Here is a 20,128-nt window from a genome sequence, read left to right on the forward strand (position 1 = left end):
TGAAATGCCACACGTACGCCCACGAACCTTAATCTATGAGAGGTGCGGTTCGTGCGAGCGCGCGCTACTGGCCCCCTCTCCCGAAGCTATCAGAGTGTAGGTTTTGCGGCAATACGTTCGGGGTGGTAACTGCTGCGGTACCACTCGTTTAAAACGCATTAGGGAGGTAGGGGCGGACAGCGGTACAAGTCCGTGGCCACTCTAAGCACTGCAATTCCGCAGCTGCCGCAATTCTTGTTCGTGCTTTTTGATCAGGGTGCCATCAACGCCCTCGGCCGCTCTACACTCTCGACCCCGTGCACTCTTGTAATCACGCGCGTTTTTTTCTGTTTCAGTGAGGCCCCTGAGTGTGACGATACTCAGCAGCGAGCACGCGCCCCTCAGCGCCAATCGAAAGTACGACATTAATTGCATGACAGTGGGTTCAAGGCCGCCGGCCAAGCTGACCTGGTACATGGACGGCAGGAAACTCACCAATCACACGGACAAGGTAAGGCTATAGCTAATCGAACGATACATGTAGTGCGTTGTTGTTGGAATCTGTCGCAATGGTAGGATTATGAAGGAAAGAAGTAAGAAAAATGCAATTCTCTCTTAGATTCTTTATTTTTCGTTAATACAAGTGAAATTTAGTGATCGTCCATCTATATACTTTCTGTGTATAAAAAATATTTTCTACAGATATAACATATACTTTTCTAAGAAAGGATAATTTATAGCGCTTGAAAAAGTTCACTTAACAAAAATTGACTCGTATTTTTTTGTACGATGATTCCCATTTCCGTATTCGGTTTTACGTATCCATTACGAGCGCCAAAAAACGCTCAATACTCGATACTCGTTTTGGATTCGATTGATAAAACTGTGGTACCGTGCGAACAAAGTCATGTTGCTACAAGTGTCGTCGGCAAATGGCAGCAGAAAGGGAAATAAACGACGCGATCCATGAAATAATTTCCTATTCTGCCTTCACCGAAGTCGAACGAAAAACAAAATAGTTCGTAGTTCGTTGGACTGCTATTTCCTCTTCGCCACCTCCAATTCGCACTACGCTAATGGTATCATCGATAGCGAGGCAATCGATCTCCATTATCTTCTCCTCGTGTTACACCGACCTTTTATTTGTAATATCACGTATCTCGAATGTATGAAATTCTTATTTGGCAGAACACGTACTTCAGTCCTGGGGTGACGAGGTCACGCCAATCTGCCGTCGTCGTTTGCGAAATGATTCAACGTCGACGAAAACACGTCGCGTTTAACGTTCGTTCATCGTTGTTTCCTCGTGCACGAACGATTCGTGATGAACGTAAGAGCGACGCGATTTAAAAAAAAAAGCCGACATTCTCCGTCAAGGGTTAACGGACTACCGGGCCGAGGGACGGCTGAAAAAAAAAAACGATGAACGCGTCTCCATGTCCGAGGTGCGCAGGCTTCTTCTTCGATCGTTCGCCGCGAAATCACTGGCATTAGCGCCGGTATCGGTATTTGCATCGTTGCCATTAAGCATCCCCTCTGACACGCCATGGTGCAATTACTGGATAACGGCGATGCTTTCGTGATCTCTCGCTCTCGCTCTCGCTCCGCTCTACCTCGGGGGCTCGGATACCTCGTCCTTGTCTTGCCCACGAGCACTCCTTCGTCTCCCTCGCTTGCTACGGACAACGCGGAAACTCCTCCGTTATACGTACTCGAACTCCGGCGTACCATCGATCTACTACGCCCTTCTTGCGTTTCCGCGGCGAAACTCTTCCTGAAACGTGATTCTTTGACTCGCCGCACTCTTCTCCCCTTTCCTGCGCCAAACTATGTTTCGAATCTCGATACACACGCCGCTCGTCTCGGGCACTGTGTAAGTTTCAAAGTGTTCCGTTCAGACTGTAAACGCACGTAATTGAATCGGTCATTCCACGAGTATCGTGAATCGACTCGTTTTACGAGCGAACAAAAAAAATTGAGCATTTTTATTTTTCGAGAGATACTTACTGAAATGCCAAATCTTGAAGATATCCAGTTCGATATATCCAGATCACATCTTTTAGCTAAAAAACTAACACTTAGTTGCAATATATCGAAGTTATATTGCGAAAACTTTTCTAAGTATAATACACTTTTTCCTACATTTTAATATACGCATGTTTGAATAATTTGCCCGGTGAACCTTCGCTCCTTTTCTGTTCCAATTAATCGCATGTTCGTCGAGCGATGATAAATGCGAATTCGAAATGCGGACGTTAGATAATCCTCTTTGACCTAAGAGCAGGATGAAGTTATCTAATATAGACAGTATAGTACACATATGTAACTATGGATACTATCCATCATCCGACGACTTGTCAATAGTTCTATGACAGATCTGAATGTTGGGAGAGATGTGTAGTAGCGAGGGTAGAACACGAGCCCACGATCATATTTTACTATTGGTTTATTATTATTTGCTTTTCTTTCTACTTCTTTCACGAATAAATTTTCATCATATTGTTATACTATACGCAATAGTAATTTTTGTCAGACGCTCGTTTTTGTTTTTCTTATAAAAAAAATTTAATTATTGCAAATTTAAACCGACATTACAAAAATTACTTTATCATCTGATAGAAGACATTTTCTAATTTGTATTTATGTTTATAAATTTTTATTTTTATTATTATTATTATTATTATTATTTTTTAAAGAAATATAATTCAAGAACAAAGTCGATATTGACAACCTTTCTCTATAAATCATTTCGTATTGATTAGAATTCTAATATATTATTAAAATATGCGATTAAGTTAAAAGCATCATCTTCTGTCTGGGTCGTTTCGCGCACCGATAATGAAATTGCCATCGTATTTGAGCTCTCGTAAAGCATCGATTTATCATTATATCTATTGAAGGCTTTTATCAGAAAATCCTTCTAGGACGCAATTCGTCGAATGAAATCGAAACGATCACTGGAAAGTTAACTATATATACTTCAATTGTTCTCCTCTGTCATTGTCTTATCCATAATTCTCTGGAAGAATTCATATCGATTTCTAAAAACGATTTTACACTCATTATTTGAACGTCCTTCTACATTGACAAACAGCAGCTTTGGTTTTTTACTAAATTCATGTTATAATGGCGCAATTTTAAAGGCATAAAAAAGTGCAGATCGTAGAAATTTGCGAGAAATTATGACGGAAGAAAGGCTAAAAGGATACACGATCCCTACGCGTAGGAATTTCACGCAACGCCATTCTCTCGCCGGCTATTTCGTGCATAATCGAGACGCAGTAAAACCTTCCGAATGAAAAATGAGCACAGGTACGCGAGAGCTCCGGTTACGCTGCCGCTCATACACGTAGATTTTGCAATAACGATTCGCCGATGCGATCAGTGTCGCGCGACCGGCCGTGATCGACGATGATCCGCTAGTGGCGGAGATCCAAAGAGCTGATATTTTCCGCCGCAAATAACGATCACGTTGTTGGCCAGGCAGGCGGCATCCAGTTCTGACACGTTCGCGCTATCTCGTGTTATACGTCATAATATCGCGGTGTCGAATGAAGTTCGGTACCGGTAGACATATCGAGGCGAATGCAGGAAAGAGAAAGAGAGAGAGAGAGAGAGAGAACGAGGATACAGAGGTGATGCGCGGCAAGGGCGGAACGTAGAGAGAGAGGGGTTGCGGAAAGGGTGGATTGTGGACAGTACAGTTGGCAGTGGGTGATTCGACTTCGCCGATTTATGACCGCCGCCCGAATTTCGAGCCAATTTCGTTCTGGGCTTCGTACGTACAATGCGGGCCAAAAGTTTCGATCTTTTCGCCAGGGCAATCTGCCGCGATGCTTTATCACTGTTGGTCGAGAGTGTCGTATCTTCTGAAAGATATCGACTGGTATGCGCTAGGAATCGCAAAACTGCAAGAACGCGGAGTGGGCTTAGTTGCATGTTATAAATTTGAAATGGCAGTATCTCGATGATATCTTTTTTCGTTTGCTTTTAAACGATCTTGTGCGTTTGTTTCGCGCTTTTACTGTAGCTATTTTTGGAAAAATATATAAAATATTACGTGCTCTTTCGAAGCGTATTAATAAACGATTTTAATCGCGTTCTTGAGAGAATTGCAAGGTTGTAAATTTTAACATTTTTAATTGTACGAAATGGCCGTTTTATTAACCGGTAACATTTTTATTACGTGCATGAAACTATTATCTCTTCCTTCATTTCTAAAATGCAAAATTCTAAGTTCGTGTTATACACGCTCGGTACATTTGCTGAATTTAAAATGATACAAATTCCATTAAAACGACTGATGATAAAGAAAGATAAATAGTGCAACGACCTGACAAATACGATAAGCGCAAATATAATCTGGCATGTGCATATACCCAACACAAGCTGTGCATTATACAGGTTTACCGAAATATTACGGAATATAAAAATTCTTGAATTTTGAAGAATTTAAAGTACGATAAATCGCGGGGTTTTCATATAGGAAATATTTGAATAATTTTTTTTTAATTAGAAATTTTTTGCAAAAAATAATTCAGAATTTCTTCATTTTTTTACGATAATTTTATGAATTTATTTTTATTTTTATAAAATTCGTGTTTAAAATCATTATTCGCAAATTAAAAAAAAATTATTTTACTAGGAAGTAATTAGAATTGTCATGAAAAACGTTTTTTATAAAGGACAATTTTTCTTAGAATTTCGTATATACACAGATATTACATGAAAGTAAAATTATGTTTTATATTCTATATAAATTATATTATTTTAATTAAAATGTATATTATATAATTAAATAGAATATAAAATCAATTAGCTATACTTGTAACTAAATATAGAAATATTTACCACATTGGTGAAATTAATTTCTGCATCATTTATTATTGTTTTAATATAAAAGAAATTTTTTCTAATATTTGTGGACATATTTCACATTTCGTATTTCATTCCTTCTATATCTAATTTGGAGACTAACTGTTATTATCATTAAAATGATAATAACAGTTAGTCTCCAAATATTTTAATATATTTACTAATTCAATTATATTACATTACAACGGAAAGTTTTAACAAATCAATACGCAAATTTATGTGCTATGCTGGTAAATATTAAAATAGTTAATTATGATTGAATTTACTAATTAAACGCATCGTGACGCCACTCAACTCGGAGTTGATCCATTTCGCGATACTCGATTGATGACCAAAAAATTTGTAAACAGCAATTTTATTTTGACATCATACGTGATATTATATGTGACATTAATAAAGTTTATGGCTTATTAAAACGCAATAAACCGTTAAAAAATCAAAATTTAATATTACCCACGGCAACGTGCTTTTATCACGCATCATAAATCCCACGAGACACACGTGTTACTAATACTCGACTATAGCTGTTTTGTTTTGGTAACTTGAATTACTCGATCTGGCGATGTATATTCAATCCGAAAATATGGACAAATTACATATAAATTGATGAAAAATTGCAAACGTCAAACTAAGTGCATTCGATTCTAAGTATTATTAAAAAAATAGTGTCGCCCTCAACCGTGCAATAAAATAGTAATATATACCGTCTCTTAACGTTTCAATGTCTGCTGCAAGTAGATAAAGCGAGTGAGAGATTGTTTTGAAAAATATTAGCTTTGGTTGTAATTTGTTAAAAACAAAATTAATTACTTGCGTGTTTGTAATCGCTAATTATTCGTAGGAAACGATCATGTTTGGTACTCCTGGTACTTGTCGCGATCACATTTCGAAGGGTAATGCGATGATACATCAAACGGATCGTGTCATCATCTTACTTGCTCGAGTTTCATTATGCAAATAGTAGCAGAGCGACTGCACGTGTATACATAATGCAAGGTGTGCGTCACAAAAAAAACGAGTATATCCTATTTGTCATTATTATAAAACATTTATTTCATTATAAATGTTTTTCAGAATAAATGTTTTTCTGAACTATTGTCTGCATTTTTAATGAATTTCAATGATTAGATTACATTATCGCACATTTTGCATCTTATGGACTTTTTAATTGTTTGAAGCAAAATATTAATTTTACCAAAATGGGGAACTACGAAAATGTAATGAAGACATTGTTATTTGAGTTTTGAATCGATGAATTTGATTGATATATGTAAATATATCTGTAATAAGAAAAAGAATTTAAATTGCTGTATGCACCTTTTTTAAATAAAAATTTGATTGATTATTTTATTTGAAAAAGATTGTAAAAAAATTAATTTTTCACAATAATTTTTACGGTATTTTGCAAAATAAAATTTATTTTTATTTTGATCGAAAAAGCACACATAATTATATTAATTATTTTATAACTATTATTAACTTTCTCTACTTTTTATGTTCCAAAAGAAGCAAAAATTATATAATTTTAATAAATCAAAAAGATGGTTAAATTGCCACGGAAGGTTTGACTAAATGAATTTTCCTTTTTTGTTTTTATAGTTTTTAATTTATTAAAACCATATACTTTTATTTCTGTTATGAAATGAAAAATTGTAAAAACAATAATAAATTTTATAAATATTTTTTATTAAAATATTAATAAATTTTATTGGTACTTAAACCAGCGTTGAGTAGTGAAAATTAATATTAGTTTTAAAGATAAAAGATGACAAAACAATATAAATGTAATTAAAGCCTGAGGCGCGCAAATTTTGTGCGATTTATTCCCTTGAATGACTTTTTGAAAATTATTCAAAGATTTTTGGCCTCAATTTAATCTCATAAACATTGATGCACACACATATAAGTATAATTTAAGAACACCACGCTGTTTGTAGGATGTAGTGGATTCTCATTCTTACATGTAAACGGGGGGTTGCACGCATCGAAAGAGTGATCGTGGAAACATGTTTGATAATTACATGTTTTCTGACGAGACACCTACCTCGCGTACATTTGCGTAAATACAGTAGTAGCCGGTTTCGTGCACATTAAAGTTGCATTTGTGGTAAGGGTGAAATACTCACGTGAAAGCCAAACCCTATTACACCACCCGCAAAGGTGGGTGATAAACGCCTCCTGGACTGACTCGTCCGGTCATTAAGACTTATCGCTAGATTAACGTTTGGCTTATAAGCCCTTACCTCAAACACATGCTGCCTCGCGCGAGTACGAATAATTATACTAGGGCTACACTGTCCTTCTGAAAGCCGAAACTATCTTTTTAGCGAAATTAAAACTATAATTTATTAAATTGCAAAAAGACAAGTAGCTTATTTCCATGCACCACGATACGATTATTTCTTTTCTCGCAGCAGTCGTGTTAAAATGCATGTATCATGTTTCCACATTTATCATATGCAATATCTGGCTTCGACACTAATTAGCAACGAAACTTTAATGAAGCGCCTGCAAATTATTTCTCGTAACAGTGTGCACGAAATATTTAATAAAATACCGATGCAGTATCGCAACTGACAATGAGTGGATATAGCTGTTATTGCAAATTGTTCATTGATTGTTATTCCAATTACCGAATAAATAGTATTTTAATATTAAGTATTAGCCAATATTACGTGATTTAATTGCTCGTACTTGCGCACGACATGCATTTCAATGGGGTTGCTATAGCAAAAAGTATCGGGAAATTAACGGATGCGACATAAGTATACTTAAAATATATAATACATAATCACGATTTCAGTATCGACTATGAGATAATTGTTTAAATTCGATAATATCGCGAGATTACTAAAAGTTTAATATATATATATATTGTAAAACAATATTAAATTAATAATTTTTAATATGATCTCGTCTTAAACTGACAATGAGATCTAAATTACTATATTAGCAAAAAAATCACATGTATTAATGATATTAATTGATTTAAATAATTTTGAGAAATTACAAATGTTAAAATTTTTTTAATGAACAAATTCAATTCGAACAAATTTGGATAGTTTCGATTTTAAATAATAGAATTACTTGAGCTGATTATTACTTAATTATTTTCAGTTTTAAATGTTATGATATTTCAATTCCCGTATAAATTTAATTTTTTGATGGCAACTAAAATTTTTAACAATTGCATTAACAAATAAAACGAATTGCAATTCAATTGTTGCAGGTGTCGTCGGATGGTAACATGACGAGTTCCACTTTGACGTTTCAACCTACACTGTTACATCATGATAAGGTTATCACGTGCAGAGCTGAAAACACCAAAGTCCAACGTGGTGTAGCAGAAGACACGTGGAAACTGAACGTTTTTTGTAAGCATTTTCGCATTACGTAATAGAAATAGACAGAGCTGTACGCAATAATCGACAAATAGCACAAATTATCCGCCGATTCCCAATCGGAACTGCGATAGGCTCAATAAAGAAAACAATATTCAATGACTGTATAGATTACATAAATGATTTTGTCTTGTATGTGTCTCACACAACGTAACAATAACGTAATTTGTTTTGCTGGATATTATTCCGAGAGCATATGCACACTATCATATGCATGATTGGAATAATTACGATTCATTGCGTATATGATATTAGTACATGTTAGTAAAGTAAAAAGTTGAACGAGAATAATATCAGATCACAATCCGATAGCTGAGGTAGACCACGAGTTTACATACTAGTAATGGCAACACGATCTGCTCTGCAGAGCTAGCATTATTATCAGTGATATCATTATTCATTAACACCGTCATCAATATTATGCGAGCGGACCAACAGTGCTCGATCCGCATTAAAAGATAATAACGCGCGACTAGTTATCTCCCTCTTTTACGCTTGCTATGCGGTAAAAAGCAAATAAAAAATATTTCTTGGCGTGTAATAAAGTCTATGTGCGTGTGCACATGTTTTTTTTATTTTTATATGCTATGAAGGTAAACATTAAGTCTACGGGGGATAAAATTATACGTGTACTATAAACATTTCTCTTTATCCCAGAAGTTTCGCTTCAACAAACTTGCTGCCAATATTTTTCTGAAAATTTTTTTTCCTCTCTGAGAGAGGCGTAATAGATTTGGAGAGTCGCCGGAAGGATACAAACATTTCGGACGTTTAAATCCAAATTGTCGCGCATTAAACGCGCGCATCATCGCGTAAAAACAAGTTGGTAGTAATTCATCAGAGCCGTAAACTCATAAGCGAGCATCGTGCGGGTGTCGCCTCTCCCTACAATCGACACATCGGAAAATCCGCGTGCGCGGTATACGTCAACGCATGCACGTGTACATAACGGTACGACCAGGCGACCGTGCAGCAACATACGCCGTCCGTGTATGTATATCGAACACGGTAAACGGGTTAAAAGCCTGGCAGGCCGAAACAAGGCCGTCGATATAGATTACGTTCGCGCAAACGCGAATGTAATCACAATAACGAGACGTCAACGACGGCGGCCAAAATGGAACGTCCGGCACGGCGGCGGCGGCTGACCAGCGCGACCCGATTTATTTGCCTACCGCGGCATCTCGATGTTCGCAAATTTGAGAGCTCAGTGCAGATTCACTATTCCGTTTCCGACGAACGAGTCGGATCCTCATAAAAGATAATTATAACTCGCCAGGAATTTCATTCCACGAGAATTTGGTTATTGAAATTGAAGAGATATTTTGCATGCTCTAGCGACAACGATGAAAAAGAATAATTGAGTTAGATAGATTTAATTGTCAATTCCATTTTTTTCACTATTTTTCTCAATCATGTTCTCTTTAATTAAAATAAATACTTAACATATATATATATCGAATTTATGTTCACTTACATAATATGTGTAGGGATTTCAATAAATTATCTTAAATAACGAATCAATTGTTTCAATAATCTTATTAAATTTTGCGCGCAACGTAATATGACTAATATTAATTTTTTTTAATAATTAAAGTTAATTATTTATCTTGAAGATATTTATCCTCGAAACGTTGATCGGACTTATAAAACAATTACGAATGTTTTCTTCTTACAGTTGTTCCAATTTTGCACCTGCAGCTCGGTTCAAACATGAATCCGGATGACATCGAGGAAGGTGATGATGTATACTTTGAATGCAAAGTTCATGCGAATCCGGGTGCCTACAAAGTCGTGTGGAAGCACAATGTAAGTTTAAGATTGCTGAGTATACCAAATACGAAATACAAGGCATATAAAGCTTTCTGTTATGAATACGTATTCGTTGTGTACGTTGTTAAAAATTTTAACCACGGCAATATGAAAAAGCCGATACCGAAACTTTGCCCGGAATGGAATGCACGTAGATAAAAATGCATTATTCGAATTGGGTTAAAGCTCAGGTTTGAGTTTGAACAATGACGTCGGGATTCTCTTGAGTGATATATTTACGCTTGAATAGTTCGTAAAACTGTTGGCTACAAAATAATGGCTACTGCAGCCGAAACCGACAAATAGGAAACAAACTTTCTGCATGCTTAAAAACCTCTTCTCCTACCTGTCCAAATAAATATTACTCAACTTTCAAAACCGTAACACAAACATAACGCAATTACGTAAACGAGTATCCTTTGATATAATCTTAAGTGCCTCTATAAAATTATCTCATCCTTTACCTTAATTAAATTTTCATTTTATGCACAGAGTAGACGTACTGTTTTACTACCCGTTTCGTAATTGTTTACTTAGATCTGTCGCAACGATCTTTTGAATAGAAAACGCACAGTAATAAATTTAATTTCAATAAAATTTATCTTGAACGCATCGCGGTTTTCTTTTACTTATATGCAAAGCTTGATCTTCAGCATTACTCGAAGACTGCCACGAAAGGTGTACAGACTCTAGCCGAGTACGCTAAACGGTGTACCGATATAAATGGTGGTATAATACTCCTCCGCTTCGCTGACGCCGTTTTTACGTCGACGTTATATTCGCAGATCTCATTACGCGTCGTTTCTCCCTGCTTTTCGCCGACAATGTCTATTCACGTTTCGCATCCTTTCTACCTCCACGCTGACGTCATTATGTATTGTTTAATATAACACGTTATATTATGTCACCGTGTCCATAAATGCTTTGTAAATACGCGAAATGTCCAACTTCACCAACGTTGCCGTCGGCGTAGCAAGTAATTAACTCGATATTAATAAAACCCCATTTAATTAAGTAAAATCTATCCCATCCCGTCCCATTCCATCCCCGTCGTCATATGAATTAAATCTGTGTGTTGCAAGACTGTTTTCACCTTGAACATGGATTTCACCTGGTTCACAAAAATTAGAAATCATTTTATGCTTCGTGAACTCGCGGCTCGTCTCTTGTTACGCGATAATTGAGTGTCAAACAATTGAAACGAAGCCGAACACATTTGCACGTACAAGAATAAGTCACGAATTTTCGATAGCAATGGCATTACCATGTAGATTGGAAGTAATAAGACACTGGTCGAGAGATAGCGATGGCACTTCGATCTAATCGCGAATACGCGTTGTTCCAGGGAAACGTGATTCAGAATAATGCGAAGAACGGCGTGATAGTCCAGCAATACGATTTGGCTCTCAGAGAGGTGAATCGGTCCCAGGCCGGAAATTACACCTGCGTCGCCAGCAACGTCGAAGGCGACGGCTACAGCAATATCGTGGAGCTTAAGATCATGTGTGAGTATTCCTGCTCTATCATTGACATTACATAAGGTATAAAAATATCCGTCATAGCAAAAATGCTGATAAAATGCATTGCCGACGCAATCCGGAAAAGGAATCGTATTTCGAGCACAACTAAATCTTCTCTCCGGCATTGCTCAATCTTCTTTGCCGAAAATAACGTTTCTAGCTCTCCCTTCTGCCTCGCTCTTTATAAAGCCAGCCACGATTACTCCGTTTTCCGTCCGAAATCCCCGTAATTATTTTGCCCGTCAAAGCGGTGCTCAACGTCGCAAATATTTCAACGTAATACGATGTAAACGACACGGCAACGTAACCGATGACTGACATTTAAATAGCGACGTTATTAAGCGCCTTCGAGGTGGCTTTGGAGAGAATCGCGACAGTCTAGCCTCGTAATTGGTCACCGGGCTTATGAGGCTTCGGAGATATTATTCGTGAATAAACGTCAAATATCAAGATGTCGGTATGATTATTCATTAAAAACACGTTGAAAAGGGCTGAACGAGGGGCTGAAGGAGGGGGGGGGGGGATAACGGCAGAAAAATACGACGATCCATTGCGAGCCAACAAATTATTCCGAACCGGCAAACTCGGATTCCCCCATACCTCCTGCTCGACCTTCGTTTACTCACTCTGCTGCGAAAAATGGGGAAACTATTCAAGCGAGCGAGCGAATAATGCCCATCGATCTCCCCTCGAAAAGCCGGGCGATGGTCATCCCGCTTCGCGTCGCATCCCTCGCACTTTTAATAAATGCGCGTAAACTCGGTTCTCGATCTTCATATCATATACGCTGCGGTTCTCTCCGTTCACTATATGTATATGCCGTAAGAATCGGCTGTTATGATTTATCAGTAGTAAGTTTTTATTTAGAGTCTCCTTCCTAGCCATATACTTAATATCTTGAATTTTGAATGTTTTTTAAACTAACGGATTTATTAAATGTAGAAATTATATATATCAGAATAGTAAAATCGAAGAAACAAAAGAAATGTATAGAATCGTAAAAAAAAGTTTCTATAATTTTATTCATACACGTCTGCAAAACATTTGATTTTACAAGTTTAACTCGTAATTAGAATTCGAACCATAATCGTCAGAAGAATAATAAAGTTTAAGAATAAAGAAGCTATCCTGAACACGTCTATTTTTTTCTGGCTTGATTTTGGTGGTGAACCATTTACACACAAGCCATTGAAGCCACTAATTTAATGAGGTCGCCCGTCCTTTTTCCAGACAAACCGATCTGCGTGCCGGATCAAAAGCGAATTTATGGTGTAGCGAGGCACGAGGACGCTCGGGTGATATGCAGGGTGGAGGCGTATCCTCCGCCGGAAAGTTTCCGCTGGACCTTTAACAATACCGAGGAGATGGAGGATGTGCCGCAGGCGCGTTACAAGAACTCAACCAGACATACCCAGAGTATCCTCACATACCGGCCGGTCACGGAAATGGACTACGGCACCGTGCTCTGCTGGGCGAGCAACACGGCTGGCCAGCAGAAGAATGCCTGCATATTTCACATCATTCCTGCGGGTATGTACGCACGCGGCGGTAGCGCCGCTCCCGACCTTTCTGAGTAGCTAAGGATTTCCGGGAAAAGTTCCGGGACGCGTTCCGCGAGAATCTGCATGCTGAGCGTTTCGCAGCGCTGCGCCGGAACAGCGTTGTCTGTTGCTAAATCAGTATCTCTCAAATAATTTTCATTGAGGGAAGAGAATGTAATTGTAAACAATGTTAATGGTGCATGCAGGCAAACCGGAAGCTCCGTACAACTGCACGCTGACCAACCAGACCACCGAATCACTCTCGGTGGAATGCACCGCTGGTTTCGACGGTGGTCAGCCCCAACACTTCCTCCTTGAAGTGTTCGATCAGCACACGGGGGTCCTGCAGGCCAACATTACGTCCAGAGAGAACGCGGCTTTCACTGTACAGGGCTTGGAGCCGGGCAAGGTACTGAATATGATCCTGTACGCGGTGAACGCAAAGGGAAGAAGCGAACCGGCGTTGCTGGAAGGTTTCACGCTGAAAGTCGCCGAGAAGCAGACTGGTAAGTTGTGCCAGAAATATTCCCTTTCATCGGCATCCGTCGTATTGCGAAAATTAAGAAAACGTTTCTTCCGTAATTGATATTACCTTGAATTACGAATTAATTGCATAGCGATCTTTTAAAATAGAAATACTAGCGCGTGAAATTCGTAATGAGACGACGATCCATCAAGATATGTTTACTCCTGCGAAATAGGAGAGGGGACGATGTCGCCTGTATCCATAATTGACATTAGTCCAATCGAGATTAATGATGATCGACAATGTCGGAGTTAGACAACCGGTCGCTTCGAGCCTGGCGCTATTGATCGCGTCTGCGTCATCGAAATAAGTAATTCGATAGGAGTATACGGACGAATTAGCGGTGCAACGTCGCTCCATAAATTATGAAAGTGGCCGGAGGACGCCGGAGCTAATCGAATTAGCGAATTAAATCGAACGGATCCGCGCGAATTGTCCGTGTAACGTTTTAATCCGCTCATCCGATCCGAATCCCCGAGTCGAACCCGATATACCGTCCGGTCGTTTCTCGCAGCTAAAGAGCACTTGGACCATACGAAAGGTTTCGCCGCGAAAATTGAGCATCTGGATCGAGAAATTCAATCGGCGCACACACACACACACACACACACACATACACGCACGATTATCTGGGTAGACGTTACGCAAGTTATGTCCACGTCACGTGTGTGCGCCGGTGTAGGTAGATTGTTCTACGAAACGGCCGTCCGCACCCGCCGCGAGTGGTAATCTATTCCGACGTTTTCCAATTCACTTACACGAAACGGTTTCGGCCAAAAATTGGCGGCAGTTCAGGCGGTGCGTAAAAACTCGCTACGACCAGATTTACTCCGCGGTCTCCTTCGTAACACGAATGCCCGGCTTCGAAATGCGGCTCGTTTGAACTGCCGGCTCATTTTTCCAATTTAATACAACGCGGCAAGAGAACAAGGAGATCCTACGTACCTACTGCTAAGGACGAAGAGAAATTCCATCCCGCCTCGGGAGAGACGGGGATAATATTTGTAGGGTAGGAAAGTAATCAGAGACAGGTATATCATGAGTAATTACAAGAATTAATCTCGCGGCCCACCTGTAATTGGGAAAGTGGGAAAGATCTATGAGAGCAACGCGAAACTTTCCGTTCCCGCGAGCGATATGATCATCGCTTTTACCGACGTCTCTGTAAGCGAGCGCAACGAGGAACTACGTCGATGGAGCCTCGCACTATTACTTGCCGTGAAATCGCCGGAAAATTGATATAACTTTGCGGAATCGCATCAGCGGGAGGAATCCTCCTCTATTGACACAAACCTCGCTCCCACTCTCACGAAAATTCACTCGCGTGCAACTCCCGCGCATTCCGAGACGTGTATTCCGCTACAGAGACAAAGGGATCTCGTAAATGAGGGGGAGTAATGGCACGACTTACGTGTCCGTAAGAAAGGCGAGCCGCGCGCACTGGCTGAACCATTGCCGGCGAATCCTACGGTTGATCCCCGGCCCGGATGCCCGAAAGGATAGATCTCGTCGAATCCATCCCTCGCCCGCCGCATTCATTCCGTAGATTTCTGGCTGGTAGGATCTCGACCGATGCGGAGAGATTCAGGATCTACCACTCTCCTAGAACGGATATACTCGACCCAGGCGTACGTACGTACGTACACGTAACTTGTGTATGCGCGCGCGCTCGCTCACTCACTCGCTCGTGTATGTGTGTGTGTGTGTGTATATATATATGTATATATATGTATGTATGTATATATATCGGCCCCGGGACGAATTTACAAGTGAAATTGCTCTCTCGGTCAGTTTCCACGGTGCGATTCAGGCGAATGTACCCGTCGCACCGCGCACACCATCCGTAGTGTATATACACCGGGTATATAAACCGGTGTACATATGCGGGCGGAGCAGTCGGTTCGAAAATCGATCCTCCCGCCGCGAGAGCCCGACGAGTGTGTGAAACTTTAATAAAATTCCGAGATCAGCCACCTACCTTGCTTGTCTGTGCCGTCGTAGCCGTCGTCTTGTCTCGCTTCCGCGCCTCATACGAGCGCGCTTTGCAGAAAACGCAGAAAAGACCTTGCGATTCCTCTCATTCACGTGAACGCTCGACCTCTCCTGAAATCTCGGCTCTTCGTCCTCCGTGCTCCCGATATTGCATCGTAAAATAGCAAATTAGCATGTAGCACGTAACGCACAGCGACCACGCTGAGTTCCTACGATGTAAATATCCCACGAAGAACCAGCCAGGCCGAGATCTCCGCCATAGTTTAGTTTGATCGATCCGGGAGAAAAAACGAAAAAAGAGTGCCCCATTTCCGCGATACGATCAAATACTCGCGACGCAGGCGGGCTTAATTCCATTTATCGTGTACGCAAACTTCCGCGATGTGGAAGTTTCCGGCTTACGACTGCATCGTACCGTATCGCGCGTTTCGGTAAATATTATTGGTGAGAGTGTGTATTTTACTAAAAGTTCTTTCGCGTTACGAAAAATAAACAAGGCTCGATACCCACAGGACAAAACGTAATTTTTAATTTGTCCGCATATAGTATCATCAGTATTTAACTATAAAACAGACGTTATTTGTTTTGCAACTAGTTCAGTATGATTTGCAACGTGCGACAGTCCCTGCAGAAAGTCAAATGTCGATTGGCAAAATAACGATTGTTACAAATAACAATGATAACATCTAGCAATTTAAATTAATCGAGTCGCCAAATCAACCAATTTTTTTAAAAAGAAAACAATGATGGGTGAAAAAAACAACGATAAATATCGCTTCTATTTATTATTTTGTAACAGCATTCAATGTAATTAAAGGGTTTCCTATAAAAACCAATCAAGTGCATTTTTAAAGAGATCTGCGTTTATAGAGCGCCAAATCATTCTCCATAAGTAGCGCGAACAATTCAATTCTAGTAAGAATCAAACAGAAAATGAGAAATATATAAATATAATTAAGTAGTAAATGTAAAATTTCTGTAATAACGAAACGACTTAGAGAAATTTTCTTTTGTAAATGGGTTCTTAAAATATTAATTAAAATATCAAATTTACAAATTAATGAAAATTAAAAAGATTACAAATAGTATTCTATTCTGAAATCCGACGCGAATAGATCGCTTAGAGCGGATTTTACAGAGAGGAGCTACAACGCTGGAACAAATGGCCGAACAAAGGCCTGTCTTTAAAAATCAACTAAAATTAAGAACAAGGAAATAGGGGGAAAGCAGAGGTGACGATGGAAGGTAGATGGCAGGTAAATATCATGGGTATCCTTGGTGCACTTTCGCCTTGATTAAAAATTAACGTGCACTTTGGCTGTGCATCGGAGCACGGAGTAAAAACACTCGGTCGCTCGTGACTAAAACGAGTGGCAATTACGAGCGATGTCTCTCAGGAGGGCCCGGGGACTAAGGAAAGAGATTAAAAAACGGACGGGTAGAGCGATAGCGAGTAGTGCGCGCGAGAGTAGAGGGAGAAGACGTGGCGGAAGACGGCCACGTGGAAAATTAAACGTCGCCCGGGAACGGTGTTTAAACGTGGAAAGATATCAAAAGGATTCGAATTCATTAATCTTAGAAATGGTAGGTAGGTAGGTAGTCAGATGGCTCCATTCTCGCGCGCGGGCCAAATATCTCGAATCTTTTTACGGCGTAATGCGACTTTAACTCGTTTAACCCGTTTACCCTCGCAGCCCGCCCGGAAAATTGTCCCGCCGGTGGTACTTCCTCCGGTGCAGCGAGCTGCAGGTTTATTGTTTCGTGCGAATGAAATATTTTTCGGGAAACACGCAAACATATAAAGCTTATTCGCATTAATTATTAAACGTGTTGCTGCTACACTTAGCGTATTTTACTGTCGCAATTTTATCTCGATTCTGCGGGTAGTTTTGCGTGAATTTCCTCAGGACTTTTCTTTTTCAGTGTAATCATAATTTTTCAATGTGTCCGCACGAGCGAAAAAACTTTGTATCGACGTACTTGCACGAGAGCAGTGCGCGTTTTGTTCACAGGTACTCCGGTACCCTTCGAGTTTACTCCGTTACTCGGAAGTCTGATCGGCGTGGTCGCCGCACTCCTCCTCATCACCGTCGCCATCCTAGCCGCGCTGAAAATGAGGAGCGAGAGGCGAGCTCAAAGGCCGGGCGATTTACCTCTAAAGAAGGCTACCGCACCGAGTTCGGAGGACCTTTACGACGCGGACGACAGAAACCCGGACGTTGTGCCGACCAACAAAGGTACGTTCCCCCGATACTTTGTACGAGGACGTGAGTGGTTAATAAAAAAAAAAGTGCACATCAAATGCTTCGTATATCCAAAAAATTACGCAACATTGAACAAACATATCACGCTTGCCAGTTTTATTACTGAATTGTTTAATATTTGCTTTTGATGCACACGCTTTACGCGAAAAATTCGTAAATGCGTAAATAAAAAATTCAGGAACATCCTGTGCGTACCCGACGCGGAGCGCACGGTTGCGAGAATTCGGACAATGCACGAAATTATTTGGCCGCGTAAATCGCGCGCAGTAACGCAATGCCTCCATTCTCAACACAACGACGAGTAACGTGTAACAAATATCGTTACGCGATACGTCGATCGACGTACGCTCGATTCGTGTTTGCTCTGAAAATTTTAAACGTATGTATCCCACATGCTTTACAACTGAAGACTAGATGCAATACGATGCGAGTATTCTCCTACCGACACCCTGCCTTTTGAATGGGTAACGTGAAAACTTCCACTCGCACGGAACAAATTCCGTATTTTCATCAAAAGTTTTTGAAGGATTCGCAGCTGACGTTCTCTTTCAGTTTAAAGTCGAAGAATCACACGTGAATTTGTTATCGCGTAAACGATGGAGGAAAATGAGATATAATGATGTCGAGAGAAATGTTCGATTTTATATTGTCGATAATAATACAAAGTATTATGATCACGTCGTCCAAATTACCCATGAATAATGTTTCAGTTTTCTCCCTTTTATCTCCTCTCTTTAAAATTAGATAATATTAGACGCTTAATTACTTTTATCATATGAATGAAATGGTGTCCGGTTACCCCACTTTTCTTTGCTCTACGCTTTAGCGAATTTACTTTAGAAAAACCGGGCTTCCAATTTGGATCGTAATTAAAAAGAATCAGCCATGCCGAAACGAGTTTCCTATTCGTTTAACTCTTTTGTTCCTTTTAAATCTTTTTGATCTATCTTTATTTTTATAAAATAAAATAATTCTGTATATATTGCTTTTAATGTTTCTAATTCTTTTGTAGTTTCATAAGTAGTTATACATTTTTATATAGAATTTTTTTTAATTTTTATAGAATTTTTTACATCATAGAAAATAATATTCAATTGTAATATTAAATTATGTAGAAGCATGCAGTTTTATTCTGCAAGCTAAATTCGAAAAAGATAAAAACGAGAAAGAAAAGGATTAACATTGTTACTCTGAGAGTTCGACGTTCGAGACGACTTGGAAATGTTATTGGTCACATTGCCCGCCGTTGAGTTTCAAGCGTAATATCTGATTGACAGCAATCGAGAACACTTGACCAAGTGTACTCGAGACCGGAAATTCAGCGGACTCTATTGCGAACGCGCCGCGATTTGTTAACAGCATCGCACAACGTTATGCTATACGTCATTATATCGCTCGCAGTAATACCGCGGAAACGGCACTGGCGAACGTGGTTATGGTTGAGTGTACAGCTGGTAACCATAGAACTTAACCCCGGACTTGTTAATAAATTACCCGGCCGATTATGAGGGAGACTTGCTCGCTTATGCGAATCCTTTCGCAAAAGCGCACGTTCGAATAGTTGCCATTGCGCCGATAAACTTTGTAAAATCTGATATATAATCGTGAAATTTTTCCCAGTCTTTTTTAAGTAAAACTGCCATCTTTTTGCCACAGAGACACATAGTTTTCTCGATTTTTTTTAAGCAGTCAACAAAATGTCGAATACGAATTCCTTTAAAAGAAAAAAGGGACGCAAATTATCGTTTATAATTAATTATCGGCTTTTTAATGTTTATAACCTGAGTCTGAATATATCCGGGATGCTAATTTATCGTCTAAACGAGATATGTAATGTTAACTTAATGAAGAAAATTACTCTGAACACGATATTACTTAGTTAATTATTTAATCACGATCAAAACGATATTTGGTTATGTACAAATTACTATTTAATTAACATATCGCATTAGCATACCACTCCTCGATGAATTAAGCCGAGTATCGATACATTAGTAATGCCTTGTAGTTATTAGTTTATTACGATAAAGTTCAGTGCGTCATCACGATGTGAATTAATGATTTAACTAGTTTAATAGCATAACGAACACGTTATATCGCGGCTTTCTTTTTTAAATGATACAGCAAGTTCTGAATAATTTGCATAGCCATAACTGTAACATCTATCGATTCTTAATGAAATAGGTTAATTTAATATATCATAAAATATCTTAAAACT

At 39.2% G+C, this 20,128-nt stretch overlaps 1 protein-coding gene across 3 annotated transcripts in view; it reads left to right on the forward strand.

The window, feature by feature from the left end:
• The window catches only part of LOC105834897 (nephrin), a 289,371-nt gene that overhangs the window by 259,072 nt on the left and 10,171 nt on the right, over window positions 1-20,128 (forward strand). For 2 of the 3 annotated variants that reach the window (XM_012677732.3, XM_012677734.3), the window contains 7 exons: window positions 336-490; window positions 8,084-8,228; window positions 9,934-10,064; window positions 11,413-11,572; window positions 12,818-13,117; window positions 13,335-13,634; window positions 17,641-17,883. In XM_012677732.3, coding sequence (XP_012533186.1) covers window positions 336-490; window positions 8,084-8,228; window positions 9,934-10,064; window positions 11,413-11,572; window positions 12,818-13,117; window positions 13,335-13,634; window positions 17,641-17,883 — 1,434 coding nt within the window. The remainder of the gene's footprint in view (window positions 1-335; window positions 491-8,083; window positions 8,229-9,933; window positions 10,065-11,412; window positions 11,573-12,817; window positions 13,118-13,334; window positions 13,635-17,640; window positions 17,884-20,128) is intronic. The other variant, XM_012677733.3, reaches the window with a different exon arrangement.

Source organism: Monomorium pharaonis, chromosome 7 (assembly GCF_013373865.1).
Source record: "Monomorium pharaonis isolate MP-MQ-018 chromosome 7, ASM1337386v2, whole genome shotgun sequence".
NCBI lineage: Eukaryota > Metazoa > Arthropoda > Insecta > Hymenoptera > Formicidae > Monomorium > Monomorium pharaonis.